Source organism: Nesoenas mayeri, assembly GCF_963082525.1.
Source record: "Nesoenas mayeri genome assembly, chromosome: 12".
NCBI lineage: Eukaryota > Metazoa > Chordata > Aves > Columbiformes > Columbidae > Nesoenas > Nesoenas mayeri.
The window spans coordinates 8,015,692-8,037,066 of NC_137547.1; the positions used below are offsets into that span (position 1 = coordinate 8,015,692).

The window sequence follows — 21,375 nt, forward strand, 5'->3', positions numbered from 1 at the left end:
CTAAACTTTATCTACCCCCCTAAACCCAAACACATGCTCTTCAGCACCCCCAGCCGCTGCTGCTTTCACACTGACCAGAAACGTTCTCTTGGAAAATCACTTTTGTTCCCTTTAGAAAGTTCTTGCCAATCAGAAAAACTTCCTCTTCGCCCTTCACGGAACAACTGTGCAGACTTTTCTTTAGGATCTCTGGAACTCCTGCGGGCTGAGCTGCAATTGAAAAAACACACAGCTTGAAATCAAGACAATACCAACATCCAAAACAAAAAGCTTTTCCTACAGGATTAGAGAGGAAGGAACAAAATAATTCCTGAGCTTCTTCCTTTACTATATCATTCACGACAAAACTTTTCAGAAGAGAACCGTTCCGAGCATTTCCTCACTAAATGTAATGACCTCATAAAAATCACACTTAGGTAAACGATCCACTAATAATATTTTCCCTTTTCTCCTGCACTTATTAAATCTTCAAAACAAAACTTCCAGTGTTTACGCTAAAGCTCAAGAAGTGTTCTGAAGAGAAGAGAATTCAGTTCTGTAATTCCCTGGCACAGAGAGCGATAAACAAATGCATCAGCCCTCAGATACAGCTGAAGCACAAACTTATCCTTAAGCTCATAAAAACATTTTTTATGAAGCTCATTTTGTTCTGCTATGCAAAAGGGCAGAAGTAGCGATTCCCATATTACCTGTTGGGTTTTTTCTCAGATTTTTTTCCCATGCCGTAGCTTTCCGGCCGGCACAAGAGCTGGAGGGCGTCCCCGTGTGCAGGGCTGGGGCTGGACCCGCATTAATGTCCCTCCCAAAACCCCGTGATCCCTGGACTTTCCGAGCTCTGCACTTCGGCTGATACAACTGCAAGAGCCGCAAGTCTCTGCAAGTGGGATCGCAGCAGTTTATACCCCGGAAACTGGCTTACAGATCACAGCCCTGGAAACCTCCACCTCTCCGGGATGATTTATACGACACATTACAAACTGACTCTGCTGCAAACTATTTCTGTGCTGCTTAAAGCATTAATCAAATAAGCCCACGTGCACTAAATGAAAATGAGCGCCAAAGACAATTTAAATGCAGACATACATTTTAAAACAATGTATTTTTACTATGTCACATGTTATAGGTTATGAAATCATTCCAGTTTTTAATAATATTTTCTCAACCACCTTTTCTGTTCAACACAAAATCCCAGTGGCATAGGCCTGTACTTGTGCTTTGCACGTGCATGGCCCATTTTTAGTGTTTAATAACAGTATTCTCTGGGCTTACACAGAAGAACACACATACTGTAACACTCCAAATTATTTCATGACCTTTCTGAAAGGCTTTTTTTACAACTGTTGCAGTGGGTTCCTCGGCAACCATTACGCAACACTAAATACGTTCAAGGCACATGAACTTATGAAAAGAGCAACTGAATTAGGTTTGCTAACAAGTTAGCAAAGCCTGTTTAAAATGTAGACCTTAAATAAAGGGCCTGCATCTACTTAATGTCTTTCCTATGGTTTCAGGAACATTACTGAAACTTTGACAGCAATATTAGTTGTAAAACATAAACAGGCTCTGATGAGTGAAATGAACCTTATTATGAGAAGGTGCAGTACACACCTATAAGACCATGTAGCAAACAAAGCAGATGTAATGTGCTGGAGGAGATGATTTATATAAAAAAATAAATGAAACAACAACGTTTTATGCCATATTACTCAGCCAGTATTTATGTATCAGCACTACTCGGCTGGTTAAGATTTTACTGCAATCACCGTAACTTGGGAGTACGTTAAGGCTGCAGAAACACAAAACCTGGGACAGCAAACCTGGGAAGAGCCTCAAGAACTTTAGCCTCAAGGACAACTTCTTTTTTCTTTCCTTCTTCCTCTTCTTCTAATGTCCTTTAGCATGTCATCACTCAGATATTCTGCTTTTTACTCATCACGCATATCTCAAAGCATAGCTACTAATGTCACAGGTACCAAAGGATCCATTTGACAAACAGGAATTAAGACCACAAGGGACCCTCATAAACCAACCATGGAATGGTCTTACCAACAATCTAAGCAGGAAATGCATCAACAATACCTTTTTTAGCTAAACAGCCTCTTTTAAAATTGGCCTTTCCAATAGCAAGTTCTGAATTCAAGAAAACACCAAATAATTTACATTCCCATTTCTGCTGTTATTTAAATAACTTTATCTTTAACCAGTAAGTTAATGATACAAACAAAACATATACAGAAATAGGTTTTGGAGATTTTACAGAAAATTTTTATCTCTTAAATCTGAAAATGAACATCAGATACTAGAATGCGATACTGACCAGAACAGACTACAGAGACAACCATATTTCTAGCAAACGTACTTATGTATTTTCCAGCAACATAAACAGATAAATCTGAGAACTCCACCAGTTTGAAAAACACAGGGAAAAGAAAGATCTACCAAAAGTGGCAGGAGAAGGAAAAAAGCTGGGAACGCCTGGAGCTGACCTTTCTGGCAGAGCACCCAAGCACCAAACCATGGCCTGAAGCATCATGCACAGGGGAAGGGGAAGGGGAAGAAGGGGCTTCTGCTCCCCCAGGCCGTGCCCAGGGCTGCTGGCAGAGCAGAGCCCTGGCAGGAGGGACAGGCCCCACGGCACGTCTGCTGAGCCGCCCGCAGCGCTGGAGCTGCGTGGGGGTCTGATGGGGCAGCTCACATGGTTCTAATTATCTCCTCTTCCAATCTGTTCTTTCGCTGGCAACAAAACTGTGCTGCGCTTTCTGATGAGTTGAATAGGAGCCCTGACACAATAGGTATTGACAGTTTTTAGAAAAAAGAAAACACCAAAACCAGTAAGTTTTTGTACGACGTAAAGAGCACAACACAAGCACCCAGGAGCTTGCATAATCACGCCACGTTCCAGGCATGGAGAAAAAGCTTTCCTATCATCCTGCGCACTGGGAAGTAGCAACAGTTCCACCAACGTCTGTCTGAAACACACACTTCCCTGCCTCTTCCCTTTGAGACACAAGCAGAATTCCACAGAGCTGGCTACAGGCAGCCCTGGTGTGCTGCAGCCTCCCCGACCGCACCGGCCCTGCTGCTCAGTCCGACCAGCCAGCACAGCCATCTGCGCCCAGTGCTAAATAGAGCATCTTAATAACTAGCTATAAAAAGTTTCATTCTTGCACTGAACCAGAACAGATTCAGCCTCTGGCCCAACAAACTCCCACAACTGTGAAGAGCCACGCTCACTAACTTCTGAGAAGCCCTTGCTGTCACTGAGAGCTGGGACATGAACGTGACAATACAGATCAGAGGAAAACCTCTATCAGGAAAGTCATACAGTGAGTTCAAAGGAACCATGACAAAAATTCTCACCTTCTAAGAGGCAAAAAAACATTTAATAAAAGTTATAATTAATTTTAAATATTAGTCAGTCATTTAACTAACACCTCCCCCCCCCCCCAAATAAAAATGAATCCATGTGATCTTAGTCATAGCAATTCTGAAATAATCACAGATTAACACTGGGTTTGTTTTTTTCCTCAAGGCGTGTTTAGGCAATTACACTAAAATCCAGAGCCCTCTAACAGCAACTTTTAATTTTGATACTTACTGCACAAGATTGGGGAAGAAGGTGTCTGAAGAGTCAAAGTTGAACCATCTTTGCGAGTGATGTTAACACGAAACACCAGCCTAGCACGTGTGCTTTTTTTCTTGGAACCAGCAATCCCTATCCTGGCTTCAACATCTGCATTTCTCAGCTTCAGTATTCCCACGCAATCAACCCTAACAACACAAGATAATTGAGAGTTTAAGAATTCAGCATCTTTAATAATCTTTCAACTACTTACACATGCCACAAAGTCAAAACTCTTGAAGCAATTACTGAATATTAGGGGCTTTTTTCATTTATATGAAATCTCTATATGACCTTTCTCATTATATAGTTTTGTTTTCAATTCACCCCTACATAATTTGGATGATGAATCATGTGAGGAAGGAATATGAAAGTAGTATGAATAAAACAGAAAATCCAGTGTAACCAAGTAATTCTGGTAAGCATTCAATTTATAATAACGGATCTTCCTTCTTCCACTCCTGGGGCTAGATCTGGGTTTGTAGGATTACTGCTACAAAATATTCCGTGTTCACTTGAAGCAGCAGTATAAGAAAACTTAGCGTAGTCTCATTATTTTGTATGCTGAGTGGGAGCTGGGAGTGACAGACCCGTCACCGCGTCACCGGTCCCGGCTGAGCCCGATGCAGTGCTGACGAGCAGAAACACACGCTGGATGCAAAACGGGTTCGAGCAAAAAGCAAACAAACAAAACAACCTCAAACACAGCCTGATGTATTAAGAAGAATATTGTTATTTACCAGGACCTCAGGCCCTACATCCAGAAAGTACAGCGAGCATCTGAGGCCTAATTTGGGATGTTCAATTCAAAAAAACCATGAAATTAGCGTAACAAAGTTAATCGATAAGGTTTAGGGAGAGACCACATGAAGCATCAAGTATAACAAACACAACCTGAGAACGCAATTTGAAAGTTTTTCTTATACATGTAGCTCCACTAAATGCCTGGAGTGTGCCCAGATGTTGCAGACTTTTAACTGCTAACATCCAGTTGAAAAAGGAAAATCAGTTTCTGAAAACAAACTAATAAATGACAATTTCTTTAAAAAAAAAAGCTACTCACGCAAGTGTCATATTGTTGCTTGGGTCCAGTCCAACCTCAATAACAGTCGTTCCCTCTATATCCACCTCTTTACAGGGAGTGGTGTTTCTCCCGGTGACCCTGCAGGCCTGGTAGAACCCGTGTGGCTTCACCCGACCAGAGTCGTTCCCCACGAACACCTGCAGCACCACTGGCTCGTTGTGACCTTCCAGCTGAAATGCAGCAACACATGGTAAATATTCCAACTGGCCAGCAACGCCTCTTCATCAAAACAGAAAACATTTTACACAGCTGAATTTGAAATGAATCTGCTCCCAGTGTAGCTGGAAACAATCCTAAGCGAAGAAGGAACAAAAATTTCTCATCTAGTTTACAAACAAAATGGCAATATTTTTTTTATCTTTTGTCATTTCAACCCTTAAATAAACACTACAGACTCCCACACACAAACCACTTCAAAGAGTTCAAAATCCAAGAGAGTATGAATAAACATGGGGCCATGAAAACAGCCAACAAAAGGACTTAATTTCATGCAGTGGCCTGAAGGAGAGGGCAGGAAAGGGGACTCTGCCATCCTGCCACTGAATGTGTCACACGGAAAGCTGAACGAATGGTCTTTGTCACGCCATCAAAGTGTCCTTGGCCAGAAACAGCCTCACTACAGTGAACTGAGTGCTGGTTCTCTTCCCGATGCTCTTGTCAGAGGAAGATACGAAAGGTGTGTAAGAGGATCTCCCATCATCTGGATGGTAACTGCTCCAGCTCTGCAACACCATCAGCAAGAAAACATGAAAATCTGCTACCAACAGCTGAACACCTGCTGACACCTCACAGGCACGATCATCTTTCTTTTGCCAGACAAGTCACTTCACTAAGTACTGTTTATACAATTTTAATGTTGCATATTGATTGTAGGCTCTCTAGTTCTCAGTAATCAAGTATTGTGGTTTTCTCTGAAGGGCCACAGAACGTGCTCCTCCTCAGTGGCTTAAGGGGGAGCATCTGCACAGCTGGCCATAGAGAGCAGCGAGCACCAGATCCCTACTGAACTACCAACATTTCTATACTGTTCTTCCTCGTCTTTACAATATCCCAAACAAAACAAAAAGCCCTTTTGTACTTTGTTTTTTTTTTTTTTCCACTAGCTCAGATTTCCTGAAAATCCACTGACTCATTTTGTCTGTCCAGCCCTGGCAGGCTTTTATATGCAGGGTATGAACTAGTCTGCCTGTTGGTGAAACAAGCTGGAGCTTCCAGGAATTCAGTAATATGAGACTCTTCCAAACAGAATTTTCACTGATGGGTGCTAAAGGGTAACTGGGAAAGGAATTAAAAGGAAATTCAGATGAACAACAGCCCATTACAGAAATTCATACAAATGAGCACTAAACCACCATAGCAACAGGACTACATGGAGGGATTGTTTTCTTATGAAACTTTACTGGATTTTCTACAAGACTGAGTGAAGCGTCAGAGATGGTTTTAACACTCTTGAACTGGACTTTAAAGATAAGTATACTTCTATACATCGGCAGCAGTAGTCGGCACAAATTTTAAGGGCTGCATCATAAACATTTCTTTGTGGAGCTGGTAAATTAAAGGCATCAAAGTCTATACAGGAAACAGGCTGCGTTTGTTCAGCACGCTCACAACTGCTCCCTCTGCTCCTCCTTCTTTTGCCGGATCTGCCGATCCACATGTTCTTCCCCACTGCTAAGCACGCTGTTAACACAGCTCAGCTCCACCTCGGGACTCTGCCTTAGAGACAGACACATATGTGGACGCAGATACTACCTTTTTTTTATAAATGCGTCTTTTGTTTTTAAATGAAACTTAGTTTTATGTCTTTACCAATAAGGCATAATGATGACCCACTGCCATCAGCAATCAGCTACAGCGCTTCACCGTCCTAGTTCTGTATGCTTCAAGTGTCTATTTACACAGTTGGCGTAACTGTAGTTTAACAGGACATGCATCACAGATTATATATCTCTGCCTTGACATAACGCATCCTTCCTCCTGTAACTTTGTGATGCAAATCAGACTTCTTGTTACCTGCAAGAAGAGTTACAACACAGTCCCTACAGCACAGAGACTGCAAAGTCTCTCCGCTTCCCTCTAAAATCAGAGATCCCGGGCCTCTTTGAAAGGAACCAGTTCCCCTGCTACTGAAGCGCCCTGGGAAGGGCTCCTGTCCCCTGACACCCACCTTCACGGTGGGGAAGCCCTGCTGCGTGCGGTCCTTCACCGAGCCCCGGCTGCCCTCCGTCAGGTACCGAGCCCGGTGCTGGGTCTCCGGCTGCACCACGATCTTCAGCTCCTTCCCCTCGCTCTTAGTCGGGTACTGACCACACAACATGGGCGTCTTCTTCCCGCCAGTGCCCTTCGGGGTCTCCGATGCTCTGGGAAGCCAAAGCAGACCATGAAAAACACATTACAAGCAGCTCCCTAGCAAAAACAAACTAAATCACAGAAAAGCTAAAAAAGATAAAGAGTGTCTATCAACGGAGAGAAGGCTTATAGTTGAGAGCAAACTTTGGATTTCTGTTTCTGAGAAGGAAGGAAACCTGCAGGAGGAAGAGGAACGGTGCTTCCCTGCCTCCTCCATCCAGTGCAAACGGAACTGCTTTGCAGAGACTGAACATAAAGGATGGGAAAAGCAATTAGCGTTAAACTATGCTAACAAACAGAAGAAGGCTGATAATCTGCTTTTTCCTAGTATGTGATACAGCATGATATTATCCGAATACGCTGTTTCGCTTCTGTAACAAATATGCGTATGTACACACACACACTGAATGGATTTAAGGTTAAATGATACTTCTTTAAACAGGAAAACAGCCTCATGCCTGTCTCCGCCTGAACTTGCATATCCATGCAAACTCAAACACCAATTTCTGTCAAAGCAGATGGATATTTTTTTAAAAAACCAAATTAATTACTGCAAAAGCTCTGACATAATTGCAGCAGTTTTAAATCTGCGGTGTATGCAAAAACACTGTTTCTTTCCAGGTGCGTAACTGAATGTGTACTGCAAAGATTTTGTGTTCAGTTCCATAATTAAAACATGAATGAAGAAGCCCTCCAAAGTACAACGTCATGTGGTCAATTCTGTGTTCACTTTAAAGTACAAAGGAAAATAAATCTTGATCTTCTCCAGGGCAGGTTTTTATAATGGTCCTGTACTGAAAATGGACCCATTTCCCACATGCCATGGCAAACGGGACAGGCAGAAAAAGCGCTCAATGAATTGATGCAGAAAAAAAAGTAGTTTCTAACTCTGAAGAAAGCAGTTTAAAATAACAGGTGTGAATTGCTTGAAAAACAAATCCTGTTTCAATGTGCAGTATATGGAAGTAGTTTATCCTTGATCGTTTCTTCTCGGGGAGAAGGGTGAAAGAAATGCTTCTTCTTCCAAATCCTTTCCCGAGAGCTTTGCCACTGCCCTGAAGGCCGGGGTGACCCATAGTGTTCTCTTCCCAATCCCCAGTTAATTTATACTGACAAACCTACCAGTACCTTCCTCAAGCTGCCGGGGTGCAGTGACAGTTCCACGTCACTCCTGCACCGCCTGGCCCAGCTGCTCCTGCGCAAGCACCTTCCCTGCCCCGACCCCTCCAAGTCCTGTTTGTCACGCTTGTATTTCTACAGACCATCCAAAACCTTTCAACAGACATAAGAAAGGGTTCAACTGGACATGGTCGTGCTCTGTAAGAATTTCCCTCATGTTCTCCTGCTCGGAGGGTGAACCGCATCAGCATGGGCTGCCCAGCGAGGCTCCTGCTGCCCCAGCACGTGTTCCCGAGCAGCCCCGGCTGCCCCACACACTCGTCTTCAACCCAGTGACCATAGAGGCAGGATTGAGATAGAAACTGGCACGAAAAACTGCCAGAGCACCATGTCTCTGCCAAGGGGTCCCAACTGCTCTGCCGTAGTCTAGTCAAACAGGCCATTTAAAAAACAAAAATGCTATGTAAAAACATACCTTCTCTTAGGAAAATAGACAAAATTATTCTTCAAGGTATCATATACAAAACCTGCAATACACTAAATAAACTGTAATTAACACCACTATGCTCTTCGCTTTTGTATAAGTTAAGCAAAAATGCTAATCAAACTCAAGCTCATCAGATAATCAGGACATTACTCCAATAGACTAGTGATTAAAAATTATACATTTATGAACTTTCCATGACTACCTCCTCTTTTACTCAATCAGGATTCTAAATCACACAGCTATAATCTCTTAACGTGCCCCAGGAAGGTGGGAAGGAAACCTCAGCCACTGGCACCGCGGCACCCAACCTGCCACGGGGGCCCAGGTTCCTGCACCCCGCTCAGGACGGGAGAGCATAAAACCATCGCTGGGATTGCTCAGACCAACCTGCTCACATCTCCAGCTCCGTAAATTAAAACAGGAAGCTGAGATGTTATTGCATTTGAATGGAAGTGTTAGAGAGGCAGCCAAAGTGAAAGTCACTTTTAACACTCAAAATGTGAAGTTTTAGTCGTGTGCTGTTAACACTTGGGCCTCTCCAACACAACTCCCTTTTTCTGACAGTAGTCTTAAAACCTAAGTTACCCCAATTATCAACATATTAATATGTTTTACATTGTAATATGTTTTACATTGTCATATTTAGGAAAGAGGTGCTGACTAACAATTATTTTGAATGTCTTCCCTCTAGAAACCTAAAGTAATCATTGCTTTCAATCAGATTAGCCTAACTTGAAAGCAACTGTAAAGCCTTTACCAGAACTGGGCAGTGGTCTTTATTCTCCAATTATAAGGATATTTCATTTACACGTCCTTTTATTTTTTTTTTATACCACTAATACCCATGCACATGCAAACAGTAAAATATCTCATACACACTTATTTATTAGCTTCATTGTTACCAGACAATGGCTCCTGAAAGCTAGCACTTCTATTGTAAAACAGCCGTGTAAGTGGCAAAGCCCACGACCGTGTTCAAAGCGATTCCCCGAGCTGAGCTTTGCTGGTCCTGGCATCAGGGCTGCTCCCGGCGTCAGGGCTGCTCCCAGCAAAGGCCTGAGCGAGACCGAGTGCGTTGGAAACCCGAGACTCTGCCCTAAATCACCACCAATTCATCTGTTTCTAAAGAGGCTTTCACAAGTTCTAAGTTTCCACAGGAATATATTCTTCTCCTTCCCAGCTCTAAAGACAACTGACTCCAAGGCTCTTTTGAGGCAAATGCTATTTCCACTGCACGGCCCAGCCCGGGCTCTCCTTGCTCTTTTCTGAACGCTGGGAGCAATGAACTCCCTTGGCTCAGCTCCATGGCTGGAGAGCCAGAAACCCCAGTCCTACCATGCCCTAGATTTGTAACACTGCATCTCCATATACAGCTGCAAAACCAAGTTCTCTAATATCTTGGCCGTTTCTTGTCCCAGAGCTTTTAAATAAAAGGTCAATTCTGTTACACACGAGTTTAGCTGCAGTTCAACCTAACCTGTGTATGACATATTAGGAAAAGAATTATGGTTATCTATCCCTGCGTTCAGAGTATTGCTGACAGCAGCAATCCATATTCACAGGTTAGCCCCTAATATTTGATGGAATGTTATAATTTTGTGATGTTTTAGACTGAAATCATACGTATTGTTCCAGAGTTTACTAAATCTCCCTTCTCTGTCCAGAGATCCCATTCACAAGTCCCGCAGTTCTTCCTTTCCATAAAGTTTGTGGGGAAAGCCTGATCTTTGTGCTCGCCAAGGCAGCCTCCTCATTCCAAGGAGCTGCTTTACATATGCAAATCTGCTTCTGTATTAATGTTTTATTAACAGCTTCAGCTGGCGCAAGGCAGAGATGCCAGCCTGGCGCAGCCAGGCGCGGGCAGGCGGTGTGAGGATGGGGCAGAGGAGCTCAAGAGGTGAGCAGGTACAGGGCTGGGGCCCCCAGTACCACCAGTTTGGCTCTAGCACTGTGGTACCCAGGCCGCACACTCTGGAGAGTTTCTCAGCATCACTTTCTCACAGTGAAATTTTAAGTATGGAACTGCAATGACCCTGGGAATACAGACTCCAGGCTCTTTCCCTTTGGAATATGAGAAGTTCATCATCTTTCCCATCAGCCAAATTTTAATATTCACCATTACTGTGATGAACATTAGAACGTACTGCGAGCACAGACATGAAAGTAAAAACAGAAACAAAATATCCCCCCTCAAAAAAAAAAAAAAAGCACCAAATCTATCTACTTGACCATCCATCTTAAAAGTATTAAGAAGCCACAAGTTAAAAAATAAAATTAAAAAAAAAATGTATCAACACACTGGTGTAAACTGATGGACTTTTCCCCCTTTAAGCAACTACTGAAATGCATTTAGTGAACAGTGTGAAGTGGGAGAGATGAGAGGCCACCACCCAGGCGTGCCCACGTACAGACACACGCATGCACACAACCCAGAAGCACAGAGAGAAACAGGATTAGAGATTTATTTCTGAAAAAATCAAATACAGAAGTGAATTAACAAGAAAAAACAAAATTTTGGTTCACCGTGTCATCTTAACATTTTATAAAAAAGTAAAGGGTAGGTTAATTTAAATGATGAAAAATCTTAACAAGCCATTAACTTCTACTCCCATCACTCTCTCTATTTCATGAATAGAGAAAGAGAGAAACAGAAGCAGGTGAAGTGCACAGACTGAAATCCTCACATAAGTCTGTAAAAAGCATTAAGATTTAGGGTGCGTCCAGTCCACTTCTGACTTTTTTTTTTTAATACAATAATGTTTTCACTGCTATTTATAAATGGAATGGTGCAATCTTTTAGGAATTTCACTGAAACAAGAATACAGATGAACTCATCAGTGCTGCATCCAATTGTTGTGGGCAAGTTTAGCTTTATCTTCTAAATAAAGATTAACCGGCCTAATGAGAACTGATCACAGTCTAGGACGCCAAAGGGAAGAGCAGAAAAGGGAAGGGATTTATGTGAGAACCTGAGTAGAACACTTGACGGGGGGCGGGGGGAGTTTTATTAGTTTGGTTTTACATATGGTGATAGAACTGTAAAAAAAAAAAAAGCAGATACCAACCCATTTCCTGCTTTAGAGTTGCCTTTGCTGTCCGTGCTGAGCTGAGAAAGGACATAGTGAGGCGCTTTGGCACTGTCGGCATCAAATATATCCATGTTGGACTCTTCGCAATCTCGGCGTTTGATCCCTGGCCTCTGCTTTGGGTTTCGTTTGCGTGATTTACGTGGCACCTCAGTGTTATCATTGTAGGAACTGGTGCTCATGTTACTGAAGTTGGAGGGTGAATCCTCCATCCACATACTGCAGCTCTGCTCGGACTCCAGCGCACAGCCCTCATCCTGGCAGGACATCCGACTGTTGTCCAGCAGGTCCTCAGGTGGTGGCGAGATGTACAGGACTGTGTGTCTCTTCGGCGCGGGCGGCGGGGCCGTGTGACTGGTGAACTGCGGGTCACTTACCCCTCGGGTACTTACCCCCACGGCTGAGGAGCAGCTCTCCACTTGCATAGCCTTGCTGTCGGTGACTGAGGTAGAGCAAACGGCGGCGCTGGAAGAGGCGGGAAAGGAGCTGCAAGCACCGCCCATGGAGGAAGAGGAAGGAGCTGAAGAAGCATCTGCGGTGTATAATTCACAAGTAAATACAAGATACACGGTTCTGCGTGTGCTGGCTATAGCAGTCCCATTGAAATAAAGTGATTTAGGAACCGATTGCTTTCCCCCAGCAAATATTTGGAATTTGGTAACGTTTTAGAATGTTAATGCTTAAAGCAATACGGCCTAACCGCTACGGTAACTTGGCCATGGCCAAATAAGACTTAGTACAATCCACTGTCATCAACTTGTTTAAAACTTAACGTTAATTCATACAAACGGCTGCAAGTAAACAGAGCTTTCATTGCCTCAGCTGGACTAGTTATTGTGTAGAAGCCATTCCATCTAAAATAATGGAAGCCCCAATGCAAAATGCTTATAATCCACATTCAATGCCAATTAAACCGCTTATTGTTGGAAATTTTTATTTTTGAAAAAGACGGGACTGTGCTTAGCCACAAAATATTAAAATAAGTTTCTAACCTATGAAGCAGAGAACTACAGGTCATTTTTAATGCAGACACTCCCTGCTTCAGAGGCAAATCCTGGAATAAAAATATGAGAAAATAAATGAGAAAAAGAGCTGCTGAATATTCCATCATAAATGAGAAATAAAATATAAAATCAACTGAGTCGGTACGCAAAATGGAACTGGTATCAGTCACTATGACATAGCTATTGATTTTGAAGGTGTTGGTGATGCGCTGATATAAACCAACGTTAAATCTCTGTGGTTTGACTCTTTCGGTCACTGAGCTGGAGTTCGCTCAGAATTTCTTACCGAGTCCCTCCCACAGAGACAGCTCGGGACAGGCCCCTGAGCAGCCCTGCCGAGCGGGACGTTGAGACAGCACCACAAGAATCACCTCTCTTAGAAACATGAAAGGAGAGCTGAACGACTGAAACAAACCCCTGCACGTTCCTGGAGAACAACACCATGATTTCCACTGAATCATTTTAATGGACAGACCAGCCAAAAATATGGGCTAAGACATTTGAGAGGAATCGGAATAAACATAGGCTTTTATTTACTCATTTAAATCAGCCGTAGCTCACTGAGGAATAACTAACTGGATCTTCTATTCAGATTTACGCTTCCTGGGGGGCAGATGCTATTTTCTGCATTTCTGCAGTGCTGACAACACTTCATTCAATAAACCAGAACCATAGAAATCATCTCATTTTGGAAACAAATTGTGCATAATATATACACATAATTATCCAATAAGTTTGTTCAGCTGGTTACTGGTGTCCTAGAGGTAACACCTGTTACTGAGAGGAATGTGATGTTTTCCTTCTTCTTGTTTAGGATTTTTTTAAAAAAAATCCAAAATAATATATTAATCTCTCAAGTCTAAGAGGTTTAGATACAGTTGCACTATTTATATAGTTTAAGCTATTTAAAACTAACAGAATAAAGTATATTCAGCCATGACATATATATTAAACTAAGAGCCAAACCCAGCCAACCTCCCTAGAAACCAACCTGCTCATGAGTACCAGGGGAGCAACGACCCATGAAAAAGAGTTTTTAAACTGTTACTGTTTCTTGCAGCTCATCTGCACTAAATGAATTTTAAAGTAAACCTACACTACTTCAGACTGTAAAATTTAGTGGTCATTCCAGTTTCTCAATAAACTCTTCTGCTTTTATCTTCATGGGAAGCCTCTTCCCAAACCTCCCAGTGAACGAGGAGCAGATGAATGATACCAGTTCCATTTTCCAGTTTCTTTGGCAAATATAGTGGCTGAAATTGAAGAATTCAGTCACTTCGAACTGCATTCCAATTTAAAGGCAGATTTATCCTTTCTATATCATGCATTAATGCAATGCTTTTTTTCAAAAACAGTTATAGGATTGGCAAGAACTATTAAATCTAGATATTAATTTCAGTGACCATATTTAGGAGCTGATTTGCAGCCACTTTGAGTTGAGGAAGACTGTTGCTATTTGGGATGTTCGCTTTGTTTTGTTAAAACAGAATTAGTCTCCATTCAGCACTTGTCCAGGCCATCGGACACCCGCAGCATGCAGACGGTGCATGCGAGTGTGTGCAGAGGGAACACGGGGGCACGCAGCAGAAACACCGCACAACTGCCTTACTGAACAGCTGCATTTCCCCTGTTATACCGCAATTCTTCTTTTAATTGGTGAAACAGTGTGAGCACATCTCACATCTACCAGCCCACGACAAAGGCTTTGACAATTAAAAGTTCATGGAACTGGGCAGCAGGGCTTTGGAACTGGAAGACTTTCTCCACTACGTTAATATCAAAGATTTATCTTTTCACAGCAAATACTGGGAATGTTTCAGAAAGGTCTTTTAAAAGACCTGTAAGAAAACCTGAAGTGCCAATTCCTGCAGAGGTGTGCACGGGACAGGGATGGCAAACGCCGCCCAGACCCTGCACAGCAAAGGGTTCAGTGCACACCCTGCCCTCAAATACAACCATTGGACTTTGCCCTGACTTTCCTAGGGGAAAAAATAAATCTATCACTAAACAGAATACTTTTCAGTATAAAGCTGAAAGAGCTGCTAATGGTATCATTATTTTAGGGTGCAGCATTTTGCAATATTTAAGTTGCTTTCATTATTGCTATCCAAAAATTTCCCCTCCAGGTTTTTTCCTTGAAGTTAAAAGCATGTGTGTGTACGTGTTCCTCCTTTATGCATTTAAAAAGGAAAGAAACACTGTCCCTTATAAATTGGTTATAATCTCCTCCATTTATCAGAAACCTCAAAGGAGATCTCTGGGTTACGCCTTTTGTATTTTAGGAAAAAAAAGTTTATTCTAAAGTTTTCAGTATTGCAAATGTGCCAAGTATTGCTGTAAGAGGTGGGAGCATTTTGAATTCTGTGGGTTTGAGGAAGGAAATTTCACCCCCATGCCAGCAGGGCCGTTGTGTGCGAGGGCTGTGCCTGGGCTGGGCTGTCACGTTTGAGGGGACGCGGCCACACATGTTGCCAGCTTTAGCATTGCTCTTGTTTGAGGTGACCTTCTTCAGACACATGGGAATGAGAATTGCTACAGGTGGCTCCTTCACTTGCAATTTAACAGTGCTTGCAATGATAAATATATAGTTTAAATGAGCAAGGCCATTTTGAAATATAAGACTGAATATATTTTAGCACAGCCTCAAAACGAAAATTGCTTTCAGAGCAACACCACTGACCAGAAGCCAAGTGCATGTTACGGCAAGCGTGTGGCCCCAGGATTACTCACAAAAAGGGCACCAGCATCACAAGGTGGCTCCTCCTTTTTCTTAGTAAAATAATGGGAGAGAAAAGAAAACTACTTCCACATTAGAGCGACTTTGATCACTGTTGAAACTAAACCTCCTGAATCTATTCGTTGCCATCACTGTAACAGGTAAGGTGGCTGAAATAAGTAATTCAGAATTTGTTGCCTGTCCTGCAAGCTTTTTCTTTCCAAGAGAGGCAGGAGGACATCAGCCAGATCAGCATACGAAGTGCTGCTTCTGGTTTGGACATCATAATTTACACCTCAATAACAAGCAATTCTGTGGTGTGTAAATGAAAGAGAAAATAACAAAGAACGAACAAACTAAGTGGTTAGTGCTGGAGTTCAGAATGCAAGTGAAGATAAGCAATTACTCCGCACCACTCCCAGGAAAATGAAATTTCAAAGAATTTCCAGTTGTTCGTGACACCAGTCATTTGTACTTTTGCTTCCCGGAAATTCTAAAAAGGTGCCTCCCACTCCCAAACATCTCCCTCACTTTTGGGCAGTGAACAGAATTACATTCGCAACCAAGAGACTGAATAATTCCGGTTCTTTCTGAATACAAAGAGCAGCCAAAGGCAGCAGCGGCAGATGGACACAACGCGCCTGCAGCACAAACGCATGCGGCTGAAAACCATAGGCCATGGAACGGCAGAGCCCGGGGAACACGCAGCAAAGAGCATCCCCGGGAGCAAGTCAGTGCAGTCTTTTGCTTTTCAGAAACATAAAGCATTGCACAAAGAAAATGTATTACCTCCTGAGTTAGCAACTAAGGCAATGACATATATGTCTATATCCTATTATCTTGTGAAGTCAAACAGGCATTCAGCCTCTACAAAAAGGTCTGAAAGGCAGGAGAAAAAAGAAAAATCACTACTTGGCACTGAGGGAGTCTCGTCTTTAGATAACACTTACGTGGAGCCAATCCCGAACTCCTTGTTCATTCATGGTCTTGATAAGACTTTTGTGTTTTCATTGGCTTATTCGAACCTCTGGACACAGAACAATTTCAGAACAAAACCAGAAGGATACATGTGCAAAATTTCCATCACTGAACCTTGTGTTGCCAAAGGTTTTAAAGGTAAAACCCAGAACTCACAAAGTGGCTGCAAACCTGCTTTCAGCATCTCACATGCCAAACTTGGGGGTCTACTTTTCGTCTTCTTGTATTACTGATGTAATGTCAAAAACTTTTCCAAAAAGTTTAGTTTCAAATCAGTATCAATCCACTATTTAGAAATAAAACAAAAAAAATAACAAAAAAAAAAGGAAAGAAAGAAAAGAGACTTATGAAGAAGTCTGAAAACAAGACCGACCTATACCCTGGGTGAGATTGGATGGGTTAAGTGTCTCTGGCACTATTTGTCTTCACTATTGACAGACACTGTCACACAACCCACCACTCGATGCCTGTCTCTGAATGGCGAAGCTAGAATGCAAGTTAAGTGTATTAATAGAGAAAAAAACTAGCATCCCAGCAAATATAATAAAGCAATCCAGTTCACCAGTTATTAAAAACACTCAGATTCAAGATAGGTAGGTTAATTTAATTTTCATTAAGCCCAACAGTGTAAATTCCCCTTACATTCACATGCTGAACCAAGCAGTGTATTATATTTTGGGTAAATACATCGATCAATCTGGTTTTGTTACAAACACCATGGTTATTAAATGAACACTGGAGCTGAGGGATCCGAGCAGAACTGTGGTTAGTGGCTCGCGCCCCAGGTCGTGTATCTCCCAGCGGTATCAGCTGCGCACAAGCAAGTCAGAACTCTAGGACCCCCCAGCTGCTCTCTCCAAGCTCTGTCACCAAAAAGAGTGACGGTACCATCACCCGGCACAACAACTGCACAAACGCTCCTCTGTTCTTCACCTGTATGGTGGTTCTTTTCTAAGAATTTAAGAACTCTTGGCCTTCACCAAGCCTGCAATGCTGCTACTGCAAGGAGGTGCCCAAATAAAACTGCAGTAAGATCATTCTCTTTCTGCCCTTCAACGGCTTGTTTTTTCATTACTTATCAGGAACAGGGAATTCTCTTGTCACAAAGTAATTCTCAAGTCTTTTCAATGTAAGAACAGAAGCTACTTAATGCAAGAAGCTGCCTTAAAAATAATCTCTCGGAATGATAAAACAGCGCTTGTGTTTGATTGAGCAGTTCTGGAAAACATGGTTTACTGACTGTAGGAGATGCAGGAAGGCTGAAAATAAACTTAATTTAGAAGAAAAGTGATGATCTGGAGTACATCTATCTAATCCTCTGTAGGTAATCACAAGGAAGCTCTCCTCCACGTCTGCACCCAACACACATACAACCCTCCACAACTACGTTCTAACTGCATTTGCAGAAAACACGTTGGATAAAGAGCTTCTATAAAACAAAACCAGGGAGAGAAATCCCTGTCTTCGGCGCTCCCAGAGCTGTCTCCTCACCAGCAGACAGTGCAGACAACAGGGGGTCCTCCCCAGGGCCCAGGCCACACATTTCCCCACCAGGGCTCCAGAAATCATTCTCAAACATGTCCACATATCTGGTAGCGCTAAATTAATGGTTGGACTCCATGATCCTAAAGGTTTTTTCCAACCAAAATGACTCTGACTGCCAGTGCTGACCCGGCGTGGCCAGGCCTGCAAGGCGCACCAGGAAGGTGCCTTTGGAAAGAGCAGCAGGACCTGGTTCCAGTGCATCTGTAAGCAAAGCCGTGTCTGCGACACCAGCGGGCAGGAATCCCTGGAAGGCGCCCGCCGAGGACACCACAGGAAGGAATGTCCAACTGGGAGGGCGGTGGGAAGGGGAAGGGAAAAGCCTACAAAGAAATTCAAGTTTTTACAGGCACTGGAGATCAAGTACAAAGAAGAATATATTTTTTTTTTCTGATAATTTGTTTACAATATGTAATCATAAGCCCAGGATAACAGAATTAGTAGCAGTGCTGATATCCACTTTGAAATCTCTGGGAATTATTTCTGTATCAACAGGAAAAACTGACTAATGACACCAGGAAGGATGATAAATTGAAAAATATTTTCATTAAAAATAAAAATCAAGAAGCCTGACTATAGCTACTCCGAAAAAAAATTATATCTCACATCTCCATTTTGAGGCTTTATTAGTATCTTTAGCTTGAGAATAATGAAGAAGCCTCATCCTGGCAGTGGAAATCAGCACCCTGTCTCTACCCCACAGATGATGCAAGGGTTTATATCCATTTCTCTACAGCGGCAAGTGAGAAGCAAAGCCTTATTTTCATAATTAAAATGACCAAAAATGCTTATGGCAAGTATTTCAGTAACAAGTCTGATCAAAAAAGCCAATTATGCCTGTTTGGGACAAGTAGTTTATCCCTTTAATTAAGCGGAGCACAAAATTGACATGACCACAAAAAGGTAAAGCTTCACTGTTTACCAAATATTTTCCCAGGATACAATCAGAGATATTTGGGAGCCAGAAAAATTCAATACATCACAGATTAATTATATGAAAATCTGAAGAATGCAAAAAGAGATCAGTAAATACATTTCAGCGGCATCGAATTTGTTTCCCCTTGGTTACAGCAAGAACAATGCTCCTTTTGTGGAGAATTCAATTTAAGATGAGAAACTGCCAGGATGGAAGCTATGCAGGGATTACTATCCCGGGGAGCGATATAAAAAACTGGTAAGGGTGGAAAAGGGAGAGCAGCCCAAGAGCTCATCAAGAAGCTGGATCCACCACAGAATGAGGAGCAGAGGAGCAAGTTCTGCAGCCGCTTCCTTCCCTGGGGCTCAGAGGGTTTGAACGTTCCTGCTGCTGGAGACAGAAGATGAAAATGCAACACTTGTTCAAAGTACGTGGTTGAAAATACAGCTGACTCAAAAGACAAGAACAAGGTGTTGAGCTACCGAACAGAAAGGCACCTTTGAGAAAGGACTTAAATTAGCAGACTGAATTTTAAGCATTTGAAGCACTTGTTCAATGTGTCTTGCTCAACGCACAAAAAAAATGTTCAACTTTTAAGAACTGACCAAAAAGAATCAAGCACCTCTCCTTGCAACTGGAGCTTAACATTTTGTGTCAAAGGCATTATTGAAGCTTCAGGCACGTTTACTTCATATTAGAAAGCTCCAGGCACAGCTTCCAATGACATTTCTCAGCATGACACCCTCCTGCATTTCAAGTCTAGAAGATGATTCATATTTAATGTGTTTATGGTACCGCAGCAGGCAAAATCCTCCTTTTCCTGTCCCCTGAACAAAGACACTCGTAATTCAACCAGCAAGCACAGAGAACAGTTTCCAGCAGTAAAACCAGATCCTTTTCCTCCCTTCAGCTTTCCAGAGGAATAATGGGGTTAGAAGCTGGAGATAGCAGCTCAGGTTCTGAACATCGCAGCTCAAAATCCTAGAGTTCTATTAAATGATACTTGCCTGTTTGATATTCAGAGAGTGGGTAATACCTCTTTTGTCTGGATTAATGAATATGAGATACACATTTATTAACTAATTAATGAAAATCCAATCAGCAACATTCCATTTTAATACTCTTTAAACTGTTCTGTAAATCACAAAACGAATTTCCAAATGGAAGAACTAGAAGTCTGACCCTGCAAGGTCATTGCTGCTAAAAACAGCCCATCCCGCTCCTCAGAAAAAAACAGAGAAGTTAACTGCAGCAATATGTATTTCTCACCTGTAACGTGATCTATGTGGAGCAAAACCCCACAGCAAAGTGACTGACAGAAAAGCCTCAAGCAAGTTAAATTTCAGCCAGATACAACCCTACTGTGTGTTTCAGGAAGCAGAGTGTTAACTACTACAGGAGTAGTAAAAAGCTCACATCACGTTGGATCATCCTCTGAAATGTAATCCTCTCATTATCAAGAGTAATTATATCTGCAATTGGCTTCCACATACGGCGTTGCTAGCAGCACTTCAAACTAGCCCTTCCTTTTAAAAACAAGAGTAAATGAGATTATCTACAACATTATGGAGACTGAACTATAATTTCTCTATCACTTCCAAAAAAAATGAGGTTTCAGAGCAAGTAAGAAAGACAGAGATTTACAGAGAACATGGGCAAGATTTCCAATAAAGGAACACTGGGTTGCCCAACTCATCTTTCCTCCTCATCTGGACAGTGGCAGCTCCTTGAAAATGTGCCTACATTCTGCTACTATGAACTTGAGACATGGAAATGAACAGTCAGTCTCAGGCCTTTATAAATGCAGAATATAGCTTTATGTTTTCCTGTGTAAGCACACAGACATGCACAAAGCCCAGGCTGATCTTCCTCTTATTTTCCTGTTGGGAAATCAGAGCCCAGCCCAGCCAGACTTCTCATTACTAAACAGAGTAACAGGGCTGGAAAACGTGGCAGCAACTTTTCAAAGACACTGCAGCAATCCTGAAACAGTTAAAGAAAACATGAGACACCCTTTCAACTAGAACCATGGCAGAGCTAAGGCAAGAATGCAGAGATGGAGAGATCTGGGACCAGCGCCCATCTACACATGCTGAGCTGAAATGGCTTGGAGGACAAATTCTGATCGGTCACTACACAGGGGAGTTGGGGGACAGGCGACGGGGCTGTGACTATGAAACAGCCACTGAGATCCACCACAAAGAGTGAATTCACCTCTCCTTGTAGCCCTCCCGACAATTTTTGTAGACATTGATGTTCCTTCCCCTGTTTCTAAGAGTTTATCCCCAGTTTTAAAGGGAAAAAAAGCCTGGCCTCATACCAGAAATACCTAGCCATCTGTCCACCCTTGAGATGTATTTTATATCTATGTATCTATCTGACCTCCCAACAGCAGAGGGAGAAGAAGGGACTGTTCTGTTCAGCTTTCTACTCTGTTTCTACACTTTTGGAACAGTCTACAGACCTGTTTTG

The 21,375-nt window shown here is 42.4% G+C and overlaps 1 protein-coding gene across 4 annotated transcripts in view; it reads right to left on the reverse strand.

Annotated features, from left to right (window-relative positions):
• Positions 1–21,375, reverse strand: part of NFAT5 (nuclear factor of activated T cells 5) — a 53,398-nt gene that overhangs the window by 10,921 nt on the left and 21,102 nt on the right. For 2 of the 4 annotated variants that reach the window (XM_080351731.1, XM_080351728.1), the window contains exons 3-7: positions 11,727–12,279; positions 6,874–7,066; positions 4,686–4,876; positions 3,599–3,771; positions 76–210 (exon numbers count right to left, since the gene is read on the reverse strand). In XM_080351731.1, the coding sequence (XP_080207857.1) occupies positions 76–210; positions 3,599–3,771; positions 4,686–4,876; positions 6,874–7,066; positions 11,727–12,279 (1,245 nt within the window). Of the gene's footprint in view, positions 1–75; positions 211–3,598; positions 3,772–4,685; positions 4,877–6,873; positions 7,067–11,726; positions 12,280–12,739; positions 12,802–21,375 lie in introns of all 4 variants that reach the window. The other 2 variants (XM_080351730.1, XM_080351729.1) reach the window with 2 other exon arrangements.